Source organism: Scylla paramamosain, chromosome 35, assembly GCF_035594125.1.
Source record: "Scylla paramamosain isolate STU-SP2022 chromosome 35, ASM3559412v1, whole genome shotgun sequence".
Lineage (NCBI taxonomy): Eukaryota > Metazoa > Arthropoda > Malacostraca > Decapoda > Portunidae > Scylla > Scylla paramamosain.
Genome location: NC_087185.1, coordinates 2,942,233 through 2,955,149, shown reverse-complemented (window position 1 = coordinate 2,955,149; position 12,917 = coordinate 2,942,233). Strand labels below are relative to the sequence as shown.

The window sequence follows — 12,917 nt, the reverse complement described above, 5'->3', positions numbered from 1 at the left end:
GGGTACACGTGTACACACACACACACACGCGGTAGAATGCGATTAGCTAATAATAATAATAACTGAATGACTAACAGATTAACTAATTACCGTTAGCTAGTTTGTCCACAATGTCTTTAATAATAATAACATAAACGAACATCTAAACTCCAATTTTTCCAAAAAAAAAAAAAAAACACAAAATATGGAAAATAAGAAATATAAAAACACAATCCTTTCACATATGACGTGTCCCTGCTGCCTCTCTACCCCTGCAGAAAGCGGGGGAGGCACAGAAGGGTGGAGAGAGGCCCTGGATACTGACGCCGGACACACAAGAGGTCAGATAATGGGGGACTCTGCAAGATCAGTGTATATTTTCTGGTGAGAGGTGAGGAAGCAATTACTATTCTTTTGATTGGGTGATTAGCGAAGCCATGTATTATATTAAACTAAGAATAATAATAGTGGATATAGGAAAGTGAATCGATGCTAAAAAGGAATATTCTGACCACGCTAAGAATGATGGCAGGGGATTATGGGAATGGAAACTGATGCCAAGAAGGAACGTATTATGACCGTATATTATGACTAAACTTGGAATAGTAGCAAGGAATATGGGAACGGGAATCGATGGTATAAAAGGGAATATTTTCATCATGGTAAGAATGATAACAGAGATAAGGATAAGGAATGATGATGAAAAAGGAATATTGTTACCAAGCTAAGTTGTGGTAGAGAGGACGGGGACGGGGTGATGCTGAAAGGGATGTTTTGACTGTGCTATGTGAGATGGGAAAAGGAAATCAGAGCATGGATTAAGTTTATGTAATAACTTATTCGGTTAGCTTTCCTTGCAGATTCTTAACAGCAAAAGTACTCTGGGAATGAACATTTGGTCCCTTGCCCTGGTTTCCTTTTCTCAACATTCAACATAAGTTTGGGTTTATTTGAGAGAAGATATTAAAAGATAATCTCGTTGATGTTCAAAGGAAGATGCACTGGTTATGTTATAGCAATACTAGTTTGGTCAGAGTTTTCTGTGACAATAAAAAGATATATATGATTAACTAATACAAAAACAATACACCTTCACTGACTTTAGATGAGAAGCTATCCCACTTAAAAAATAACAAGAAAGAAAACACATTCTTTCATATCATTCAACTTAATGATTAATTTCACGACGACAAATGAAATAAAAAAAGAAGACACTACTGGAATCTGTTTCTGGCAAGGAATATAGGAATTCCGGAGAAAAATATTTCCCTGCGATACAAAGGAAGACACTTGAGTAAAACCATTAGAGCAACAATACAGACTGGTGTGAATTTCCACCAGCTCCAGTGAATGGTGAAGTGTAGCGCGTCACCACAAGACAGGTAAACCCCATGAAGCTATTAAACAAATAAGAATGAGGCAGGCAGAGCAGTCCAAGCCCTCCAGTAAACAAGAAGAATGATACACTTAAGAAAATAAAGAAACAGGATACCAAACTCTCGTCCTTCAAAGGGGATCGAACCCTGGACCGGAATACCTCATTGACGCAGCGCAGAGTGAACAAAGGTATCACGACCATCATCTCAATTACACTTACAATGATGGAGACTGAGGGACGAGGTGGGAGGGAAGGAGCAGTGGCGACAGAGAACACCCAGAGACACCCAGAGGCACCCGGAGACACCCACCCACCCACCCCTCCTCTTACTGACGGACATATGGTGAAGTGTCACTATTTGTCGGGTATTGGACTTGGGCCATAAAGTTTGGGGTCTGTCCTAGCACGCCACCACAACAAGGACCCCGCTCCTCTGCTCCCTCCGGCCTCCAACACCGGGACAAAAGCCACCCACGACCATTGCTTCTGAGGTATAAAGGCGCGTCCTCTTCCCTTAGGCCTCCCCGCGACACCTCTCCACTGTGTGAGGAGCGCCGCGGGTCCATTGGTGCTGTGTGGGTATAATTCATGGATTAAAAAGTGTTTGGCGTAGTGGCGATCCCAGTGACAAAGGGAACAAGGCTGCTGAGAGAGAGAGAGAGAGAGAGAGAGAGAGAGAGAGAGAGAGAGAGAGAGAGAGAGAGAGAGAGAGAGAGAGAGAGAAATGGTCACTCACAAATTAACGGTGACTGATCTACACACACACACACACACACACACACACACACACACACACACACACACAAGAAGAACATTAATTTATCTATTCATTTATCTGTCTATTCATCCATTCCAGTCCTCCCTTCAGCGTCTCCTTCACATACAGGGAGCGTAACACTGAGACACGTGACGCCGTTCCTTCCACATTCCGTCACCTTTCGTCACCGCACAGGACAACCTTCGTGGGACCTGACAGATTAAAAGAAATTCCGCGGTGATTTTTTTTTTTTTTTTTTGTTTCGTGATCCGACAAGTTAAAGAGTATATGATAGTGTATGGAGGTGGATGTAGTCTCTCTCTCTCTCTCTCTCTCTCTCTCTCTCTCTCTCTCTCTCTCTCTCTCTCTCTCTCTCTCTCTCTCTCTCTCTCTCTCTCTCTCTCTCTCTCTCTCTCTCTCAATCAATCAATCAATCAAACAATCTTTCAATACAAAACTGATACCCTTATAAAATTTCAGCTTTATATTACAGAAAGCTACTTCTATTGTAAGTACATTGCTTTACTTCACAATACTTACAAATGCGTACTCAGACACCAATCATGAAGGAATCGAAGTGTATAAGTACTCACTACAGAACCTGAAGTGCGTGAACTGTACACCAATAACACCTGAGATTTACCTGTCATCAATCTTCATTTATAACAAGACACGGAGATCTGGCTTCGTTTTCTGCCCCTTTATGTTTCAAGTGTCCAGGATTCACTTTCTCTTCCCTTTATTTCACGAGATTTCGAGATTTATAGTTTAGAGAGAGGGAACCAGATTGCCTCCCGCCAAACTTTCCCTCCCGCGGCTGAAAAGAGAATGGAGAGAAGGAAGGGAGAGGATTTAACGTGATGGAGGTACAGTCGCATTTCCTCCACTGCCTCGTTTTGTGGAGGGAAATTGGATTGATTCTTCTTTCCTCTTGAATAAACACGTGATTTTCTGCTCTGCTCCTCCCAGACTAACAACGGTTGTGTGTGTGTGTGTGTGTGTGTGTGTGTGTGTGTGTGTGTGTGTGTGTGTGTGTGTGTGTGTGTGTGTGTGTGTGTGTGTGTGTGTGTGTGTGTTTGTGTGTGTCTTGTTTTTTTTCTTTAGTGTGTGTCAGTAAACATGTATTCTCTCTCTCTCTCTCTCTCTCTCTCTCTCTCTCTCTCTCTCTCTCTCTCTCTCTCTCTCTCTCTCTCTCTCTCTCTCTCTCTCTCCATCTATCTACCTATCTGACCGAATCCTTTCAGGTTGAGCCTCGTCCCGCTACCCTAGTCGGCGCCCTTTTGTGGGACACGCCGACCCGTCACGCCTTGTTCACCAGGAAGGGAGAGGAAAAGGACAACAGAGAGAGAGAGAGAGAGAGAGAGAGAGAGAGAGAGAGAGAGAGAGAGAGAGAGAGAGAGAGAGAGAGAGAGAGAAAGGAGGTCGAAAATTTGAGACGAGAAATCCTTTAAGGAAATCCTTCTTAACGAGGATTACAGGATTGACTCCAAGCGCGCCTGAACACTGTTATGGTCTCCTGGCGACCCTCCTTGTCCCTCGCCAAGCTTCCCACACCGGCAGGAAACACGCGAGGAAAGGACAGGTGGTGGGGGTTCCTGAGCTGTACCTGCCTCTGCTCTATCCTCTATCCTCCTCCTCCTCCCCTCGCTCCTCCGCCTCCTCATTTCGTTCACCAACAAAAATCTTGGTAGAGCGTCGGCGGGGGTCGTGGGGTGCCGCGGGGGGCAGGGGGGGGCAAGGGGGCAGGGGGGCAGCATAACAGCATCGTTGGTATTCGCCGCCGTCGCTCTAATAACTTGGTTGTTGTGGCCTCTTACTCGGCGGCCTCAGCTGGCATTATTGTCTCCCGGCAGTCAGTGGGGAGGTCGACATGATTCATTTGAGCACCACTGAATTCAAGAATGGAGGCCGCCACTTAATGGTCTGGCTGCGAGGGGGCGGGGCGGGGGTCGGGGGGCGGAGTCAGCGGCGGGCCGGCCCCAATGGGCGGCGGACCGGGGTGGGAGGCAGGCCGTGGGCGGAGCCTGGACAGACGACATTTAGTGAGGTGAGTGTGTGGCTGAAGCATCAGTCTGCCAGTGACAGGTGAGGCCGTCTAGCTCGCCATGATTCACGCCACGGGAATTCCCTTCTTCAACCCGCTGCTCAGCATGGGCGGCATGCCCTTCCCCTGGGCACTCCCCACGCAGGGCTCGCCGCCCAGCTCGCCGCCCTCCTCGCCGCTCTCCGGCACCAGCGTGTGGCACCGACCCCAGACAGCCCGCGCCGCCTCCTTCACCATTGACGCCATCCTCGGCCGCCGCCAGCAGGAGGCGGAACAGGCGGGGCGCTCCCTGGCCCTGCGGCGAGAGGAACGCCAGACCCGCCCGGCACCTTATCCAGCAGTGGTCGGCGAGCAGCAGAAGGCGGGCGGCGGCGGGCACGGCGGCGGCGGTAGCCAGGGCGCCTCGGCCAAGGCTAAAGTGAAGCGAGTGCGGACCATCTTCACGGCAGAACAGCTGGAGAGGCTGGAGGCGGAGTTCGCCCGCCAGCAGTACATGGTGGGGCCGGAGCGGCTGTACCTGGCGGCAGCGCTCAGTCTGACCGAGGCCCAAGTCAAGGTGTGGTTCCAGAACAGACGCATCAAGTGGCGCAAGCAGTACATGGAGCAGCAGCACGCCAAGCTGGCGGGCTCCCACGAGGCCGCCGCCGAGGACTCCCTCTCCCCGACAGACGGCACCTCCTCGCCGCCCCCAGAGGCACCCGCATCTCCCGCCTCCCCCGCCAGTCCAGGGGACGCGTCGGACGACCACCACGAGCCCCAGCAGCAGCAGCAGCAGCAGCAACAGCCACAACAACAGCAGCAGCAACAGACGGAGCGACAAAACAGCAGCCTGACACCGCTGGCCGCCGCGTCCTCGTACCCAAGCTACCTCGCGGCGACGCTGTCGGCGGCGTACGCGGACCAGCAGAACGAGCCCGCTGACCTAACCACCTGCGGAGGCCGAGCCAAGTGAGGCGGGGCACGGGACGCCCCTTCATCTTGACTGTGACAGTTTGGACGTGTGACCGCGCCGCGCCGCGCCCGATGAGCGGCGGTGACGGAGGTGACCGCGGCGGCGGCGGCGGCGGTGACGAAAACTTTCCCGCGCCAAGTCTAAGGGCGAGGCTGCCGGCACCCCGCCCCCTGCCATCCTCAGGTGGCCCCGGATCCCTGCGTTGTGGTGACCCACGCCTGGTGTCCCTCCCGTGGTTGGCGAGCCGCCTCGCTGTGTACATATGTATGTATGTATGTATGTATGTATGTATCGTTGGCAGACTGTGTCTGTGTGTGTGAGTAGCTCCCTGTCCCCGAGTTCCTCTGCGATAGAAGGTTATCTAGTCTTTGTAATAAAAATATCAAGATAACGATGTGTTTGATGATCACCCACGAAGACACTGCAGATTACCACCCATCCCGCCCGGGCCGCCCCAGCCTGGTATGCAGCCACTCCCCCACATGCAGGGCACGCCTCGGGACACCGCTGACGGCTCACACACACACACACACACACACACACACATGAGTTAAATATACATGACAACGAAAGCCTATACCGAGAAACCAAGAACACTATACCCCTTGCTTAGTTAAGACAGCACCTTATCTTACCTTACACACACACACACACACACACACACACACACACCACAGCAACACCCACGGTATCACTTTACACACCAAGCCACACTTAATCTCTTGAGCCCTCCACAAACAAAGGCTGTCTTCCACCTGGTGGCTTATTTCAACAGGTAAGGAAAGATTGATTACAAGGTACAAGTCGTTACAAGCACAAGCGACATGCAGCACAGGTAACACAGGTAGAAAAAAAATATGATTCTAAATACTAAATACCTCAAGATTGCTCAGTTCTTAGACTCGAGTAATTCTTCAAGGTAACGTGATAATGAAAGTATGCAGTAAACACAACATCATATTTAAGCTAAGAGGATTAGGCCACAAAACTGCGCCACACTGCACGGCTCCCTGTATGTGGCAAACCCTCTAGCCCTCTATACAGGAGCTTCTGTACCCTACGCCGCTCTTGAGTGAAACGAAGCGGGGAATAAGAGAGCGAGGAACCAACGCTGGTAAAAAAAAAAAAAAAAATATCCATTAGTGTCATTAGCATCAAACACGTGGGCTTGATTGGCTCGGGCAGGTAATTAAAGAACTTAATCAACGCCCGACGACCCGATTATGGCGCTAATTATCACATGAAAAGAAAATAAAAGTAATATCGAGTGAGACGTGAAGAGTGCAAATGAGAAAAGGCCAAATGAATCCCAAGCCGGTAATGGTAAAGGGAAACGATTCATTACAACGGATTCACTCGGATTTAGTATCAAATTTACAAAAACACGATGAATTATAAACACAGGGTGACGGGCAGCCTTCAGGTTGCATGCATATAATTAGACTTGCTTATTAAGGCTCTGATTGGATGCCTGATATTTAAGATAGAGGTAATTAGTGTTTAACTCAAGCACCACAACTGGGCACAAATTGTTACTTTTAATTTCACGTTAATGACAAAATGTAAATCAAGTGTTGTGTTGTGTTGTGTGTGTGTGTGTGTGTGTGTGTGTGTGTGTGTGTGTGTGTGTGTGTGTGTGTGTGTGTGTGTGTGTGTGTGACTCCATGTGCGTTTCCGTGTATACTTCTCCAAATAAACGATAAAAACGAAAAAAACAAACACACATCTAGCACAACCATCTTTACACACACACACACACGCACACACGCACGCAACGAAGCCAAAACACAGACACACGATCGAACACAAATCCTCACAAACCGCACACACTTCCCGCGAACTTCTCACGCAATCACGGCCTTGCGGAGCAGCGTGTGCGTGGCGTCGTATCCTCCACGTGTGGGGATTGGCAAACACGTGTCAGGCAGAGTAAAAAGACCGGCCCTTCGCGACCTGTCAGTGTGTAGTATTGGAATAAAAGCTTTCGTGGAGAGAGAGCCAGTGATGTGAGATGTGGTAGGATTGAGTGATGTGGCGGGATTGAGTCTCGGTAGAAGAGGAAGAGAAGAGGAGGGCAAGGAAGATATAGCTAAGAGAGGCAAGGAGAAGAGAGGAAAGAGGAAGATATGAGTAAGTAAGGAAGAAGAGAAGGAAGGTCTGAAGATATGGTTAAGAGAGTGGAGTAGAGGACAAGGAAGATATGGGTAAGGAGAGGGAAGAAATGGTTGAGAAGAGAGGCAAGAAGAGGAGAAAGCAAGCGATGACTACGGAGAGAGGGAAACATAAGAGTAAGAGTAAAGAAGGAATAAGAAGGGAGAGAAAAACATGAAAATAACAGGGAATATATAATAGATAAAGAGGAAGAGATAAATAAGACAGAAAAGGAGAGAAGGAAAAAAATAGCAAGAGAGTAAAGAAGGGATAAGAAGGGAATGAAAAACATGAAAATAGCAGGGAATATATTATAGATAGAGAAGAAGAGATAAATAAGACAGGAAAAGAGAAAAGGAAAGAAATGAAGAAAAGAGTAGAGGAGAGAGAACACATGAGAGTTGAGGATATGAAAAATAGACAGAAGAAATAAGAGACAAAAGACGAAAGGAGTAAAAGAACAGACGGAAGAAAGGAGAGGAAAGGAGAGGAGAGAACAGTAGCGCAAAGGAGAGAAAATAAAATACCAAGAAAGAAAGGCAAAGCAATTAAGAAGAAGAAAGGAGACCATGAGATAAGAAAGGAGAAGAAGGAAGGAGAGACCTGAACAAGGATAAGGAACTTGAGAGAGAGAGAGAGAGAGAGAGAGAGAGAGAGAGAGAGAGAGAGAGAGAGAGAGAGAGAGAGAGAGAGAGAGAGAGAGAGAGAGAGAGAGAGAGAGAGCACCCACCCACCATCCGCCTCCACCACCACCACCACCACCAGCCACTCCAAAACAAATTAGAGCAAATTAATATAAAGTTCAGAAGGCTGGCGGCGGGGTGAATCTTGGCAAGGTGTTTCATTACCTCGGCGGAAATTAATGACCAGTCTCTAATGAGTCCCCGCTGGCTCCTCCACGATGGAGAGAAGATGGAGAGGAGGAGGAGGAGGGAGAATGTGGAGGGAGAAGCGAGGATGGTAAGATAGAGGACAAGGAGAGCAAGGGAAGACATGAGAGGAAGAGCAATTAAAGGAGGAGGAGGAAGAGGAGGAGGAGGTAGTGATGAAGAAGGATTCATGAAAGAGGAACAAAATGAAAAATGAGATAAGAAGGAAGGGGAAGGAAGATGACGAAGCGAAATTAATAGATAGATAATATTATGTGGATAAATTAAGATGCATCCACGTGTCTAGATATTTACAGGTGGATAAGGGAAAGTGGAGCATTATACTAGAAGGGCGCCTTGCTACTGTGCTCATCTCATTGTTGTATAAATTTTTGGCATACTGTTCTTCTAAGTTACGTTGCTTTATGAGTAGATACGCACCTGTGGACTAATTAAGGGGGTTTATGCGCACCTGTCCTGGTTCAGTGGTGTCTGTTTGTCGCCGGATTTAAACCCAGGGCAGTGTTAGGCCGGAGAATAAAGGAAGTTGTTGTAATATTAACACTATACCTAATTACCTTAAATATACATACATACATACATACATACATACATATTTGAAGACATATACCAGAGAGAGAGAGAGAGAGAGAGAGAGAGAGAGAGAGAGAGAGAGAGAGAGAGAGAGAGAGAGAGAGAGAGAGAGAGAGAGAGAGAGAGGCTAATATCATATCAGCTGCTAAAAACAATGGTTCATTTAATGCTACGTTGATGCGCTCTCTCTCTCTCTCTCTCTCTCTCTCTCTCTCTCTCTCTCTCTCTCTCTCTCTCTCTCTCTCTCTCTCTCTCTCTCTCTCTCTATCTATCTATCTATCTATCTATCTATCTATCTATCTCTCTCTACATAAACAACTAGCACTGTCTACCTGTCTGTCCGTCTGTGAGGTCTGTCAGGGAGCCGCAGGGGAGGTAGAGAGAAGAGGAGGAGGAGGAGGAGGAGGAAAGGAAGCTGTTAGTTCACCTGGACAAAACTCATTAACACCTGTTCACTCTTCCCATAAAACAAACCTCAAATTAATAACAAGTACCTGAGTTTTTTTTTTTTTCTTTTTTTAAGGTGAAGATTATTCTTAGTTTCAGCTACAAGTTGCTATCACCTATTAATGACGGGGGTGCAGTTTGGGTTAGGTTAGGTTAAGTTAGTCATTTGATCAAGTTAGGTTAGGTTAGGTTAGGTTAGGTTAGGTTAGGTTAGGTTAGGTTAGGTTAGGTTAGGTTAGGTTAGGTTAGGTTAGGTTAGGTTAGGTTAGGTTAGGTTAGGTTAAGTTAAGTTAAGTTAAGTTAAGTTAAGTTAAGTTAAGTTAAGTTAAGTTAAGTTAAGTTAAGTTAGGTTAGGTTAGGTTAGGTTAGGTTAGGTTAGGTTAGGTAGGTTAGGTTAGGTAGGTTAGGTAAGGTAGGTTAGGTTAGGTTAGGTAAGGTTAGGTTAGGTTAGATAAGGTTAGGTTAGGTTAGGTTAGGTTAGGTTAGGTTAGGTTAGTCATTTGGTTATTATCATTTCTTTTAGGGTAATAATATAATCTGGTGCAATATGCGTTAGGTTAGGTTAGGTTAGGTAAGGTTATGTTAGGTTAGGTAAGGTTAGGTGAGGTTAGGTAAGGTTATGTTAGGTTAGGTTAGGTTAGGTTAGGTACGGTAGTTAGGTTAGGTTAGGTAAGGTTAGGTTAGGTTAGGTTGGGTACGGTGGTTAGGTTAGGTTAGGTACGGTAGTTAGGTTAGGTCAATCCTGCTGCCGTGGCTTCTCTTAGTGTAATGGCATTGTCCGGTGCAGTTTTGGGTACATTCACCAAACACATCGGAGCATCCCTTTAACTGGTAAACTCCAAAACTCTCCGCCTGTTTGTGTATTTGCTTCTGCCTATGACAAACTATTGAAGAGAGAAGGTTTGCTTTGGATTTTATTTCCGACTGTCGCTTTAAGCAATTAGTACTTTCGGTGGATTTTTTTTTTTCGTTCTGTTCTTGACCAAAAGCCTCTCTCACATAACGAATGCAGTATTCTAAATCTTATAGTGCTTGTACTTCTATTTCCGTAAGTTAAATCGCTCACTGTTACTCAAATGATGTACAACAATGATCATACTGCCATCAACTAGCGGTCACAAGGCTTTAATCATTCACCACCACTCTTACTCAGAACATGAGAACATACGAGCCTAAGAAAATAAAGGAAGCTGCAAGGAACCACCAGGCCAACACGAGGAAGTCACTGTACAAAACACACTTATCTATATCCACTTATCATCCATTAAACGCGTCTAATCTTCTAACACTGTTACTAATTATAATACTTACTGAACAATGTCCCTTAACTGTGTCTCTCAGGACTTACTAAGATGTACTGCCGATGTAAATTAAGACTCAGGTAAGACAGCAGCGACTAATTAATCAATCTTAACCTGGAGAATCATTAACATTGTACCAGATTATTCTTACTAATCCACTTACTTCAAGTTTTAAAATACTATCGCTTTGGTTGCAACTGGTCTACTCTTATATTGATGGTCTGCTGTTAATGTTTGTGCCAAGTCATTAAAAAGCTTTAAAGGAGTAGACAAATTTATGGATAGAGATGACAGGTGGAAATAGGTAGGTATATTTCATTGCTCAGGGACTGCCATGTGTAGGCCTGATGGCTTCCTACAGCTTCACTTATTGCCTTATGTTCTTATGTAAAATTCCTTATGTAAGAAATAATCAAAGGATATTTACCTGAAATTTCTCAAGTTTGCTAATATTCCTTGCTTGAGAATCTTAGTCACAGAAAGAAAGAACATGAGGAACTTGGCAAAACAAACGAATGATGAAAATTCCAAATAAAGAACAGTGAAAAAAAAGATAAACACCAATGAATAAAAAAAAAAAAAAAAAAACAATGACCTTATAGAGAAGTGAATAACCATAAAGAGCAGCACGAGTGAATATTTTCAAACTACTGAATTTCACGAATGGACAACCCCAAACAGGTCTCTTAATGGGAGAATAAGTGAAACAGCAGGTCGCGTAAAAAAGTGAGTAATTAGATTGTTGCTGATACTTTCATAGATTTCTCGTGGGCGTGTCGGTCGGATAATGGCTTTTAAATTGCTTATGAATCATGGATGTGTGTGTGTGTGTGTGTGTGTGTGTGTGTGTGTGTGTGTGTGTGTGTGTGTGCACCCAGCAGGTAGACTAATAGATGAATACAAACGTGTGTACGTGTGTGTGTGTGTGTGTGTGTGTGTGTGTGTGTGTGTGTGTGTGAGGGATAATAATGCTAATGACTCCTGGGTTGGTGTGACTGGGAGAGAGAGAGAGAGAGAGAGAGAGAGAGAGAGAGAGAGAGAGAGAGAGAGAGAGAGAGAGAGAGAGAGAGAGAGAGAGAGAGAGAGAGAGGAAGAGAGAGAGAGAATGAGGAGGAAGAGAGGTAGTGAGAGGTAATGGTGGGGGGGGAGAGAGAGAGAGAGAGAGAGAGAGAGAGAGAGAGAGAGAGAGAGAGAGAGAGAGAGAGAGAGAGAGAGAGAGAGAGAGAGAGAGAGAGAGAGATCCAAACACCTGCTGGGATGCACCTGATTGCCCGGAGCCCACATGTGGATTATTTCATATCCACAAGAGTCTCCTAGGTGTGTTATCCATTAATCATCCACCTGAGTGTGTGTGTGTGTGTGTGTGTGTGTGTGTGTGTGTGTGTGTGTGTGTGTGTGTGTGTGTGTGTGTTATCACCTTCATCATGACGTTTCGCGCCTTCTGTCTCACTATCATCATCATCGTTGCCCTTTTTTATTATCATTGTCGTCATCATTGTCCTTATCACCATCATCACCACGTCAACTCCTAGAGAGAGAGAGAGAGAGAGAGAATCTGAACTCCCTCTTCCTCTCTCTCTATTCCTCCTCTTCCCTTCCCGTGATCAACACCACCACCTCACCACCACCTCATCCCTCATTATCATTTGTCATCATCAGCCTCGTCCCGGCCTCCTCCTCCTCCTCCTCCTCCTCTCCACCACCACCACCACCCTGATGAGTCATGAGCCAGTGAGTCAGTCAGTGTTTCTGTAACTCAGGTCTTCATGTGCGAGATTAAAATGAATTCAAGAGTATGAATCTCTCTCTCTCTCTCTCTCTCTCTCTCTCTCTCTCTCTCTCTCTCTCTCTCTGGATATGATGATTTTAGAATGTGAAGAAATAGATTAAGGACATTTTTCTATTATTCAATATAAATACTTTCATATGATAATAAATTAATAGTAATAATAATAATAACAACCGGCATGACAGCTCAATAGGACCAGTAATGCAAGAGAAAAGGGATCGGATCACGTCTTAATTTTTTGCCGTTTTCACTTAAATGCCGAGTCTGAAGTGTCATGATACAGTTCGGTGTTTACGAGCCTCCTGGTATGCCATCAATGCTGCCACCATCCGTGTCTTCATTCCTGCTGAGTTGATGAACTGATGAACTGCGATACTTTGGTCTACTCTTGTGAGGTAAGCGAGTTATTAGCCTAACCTAACCTAACCTAACCCTAACCTAACCTAACCTACCTTACCTTACCTAATTAACTTCGTATATCTAGTGTTCTGTGCTTTGTTTTCTCATATGAACTGTTCTCTAAGGCCACAGAGATGATTTTTCCGGTTTTCATTGTTTTTTCCCACTGAAGATGCAGAATCTTAGTTAATTTATCACTAGTCATGGAAATATCCCTGGAATATCCTAGTAACTTCCTCTACATCCCGTGTGTGTGT

At 45.7% G+C, this 12,917-nt stretch overlaps 1 protein-coding gene across 1 annotated transcript; it reads left to right on the top strand.

The window, feature by feature from the left end:
• Positions 1-3,915: 3,915 nt before the first annotated feature.
• On the top strand, positions 3,916-5,512 carry LOC135090434 (NK1 transcription factor-related protein 2-like). Its single transcript, XM_063987185.1, has one exon. The coding sequence runs from the start codon at positions 4,220-4,222 to the stop codon at positions 5,108-5,110; it is 891 nt and encodes a 296-aa protein (XP_063843255.1). The 5' UTR covers positions 3,916-4,219; the 3' UTR covers positions 5,111-5,512.
• Positions 5,513-12,917: the final 7,405 nt, after the last annotated feature.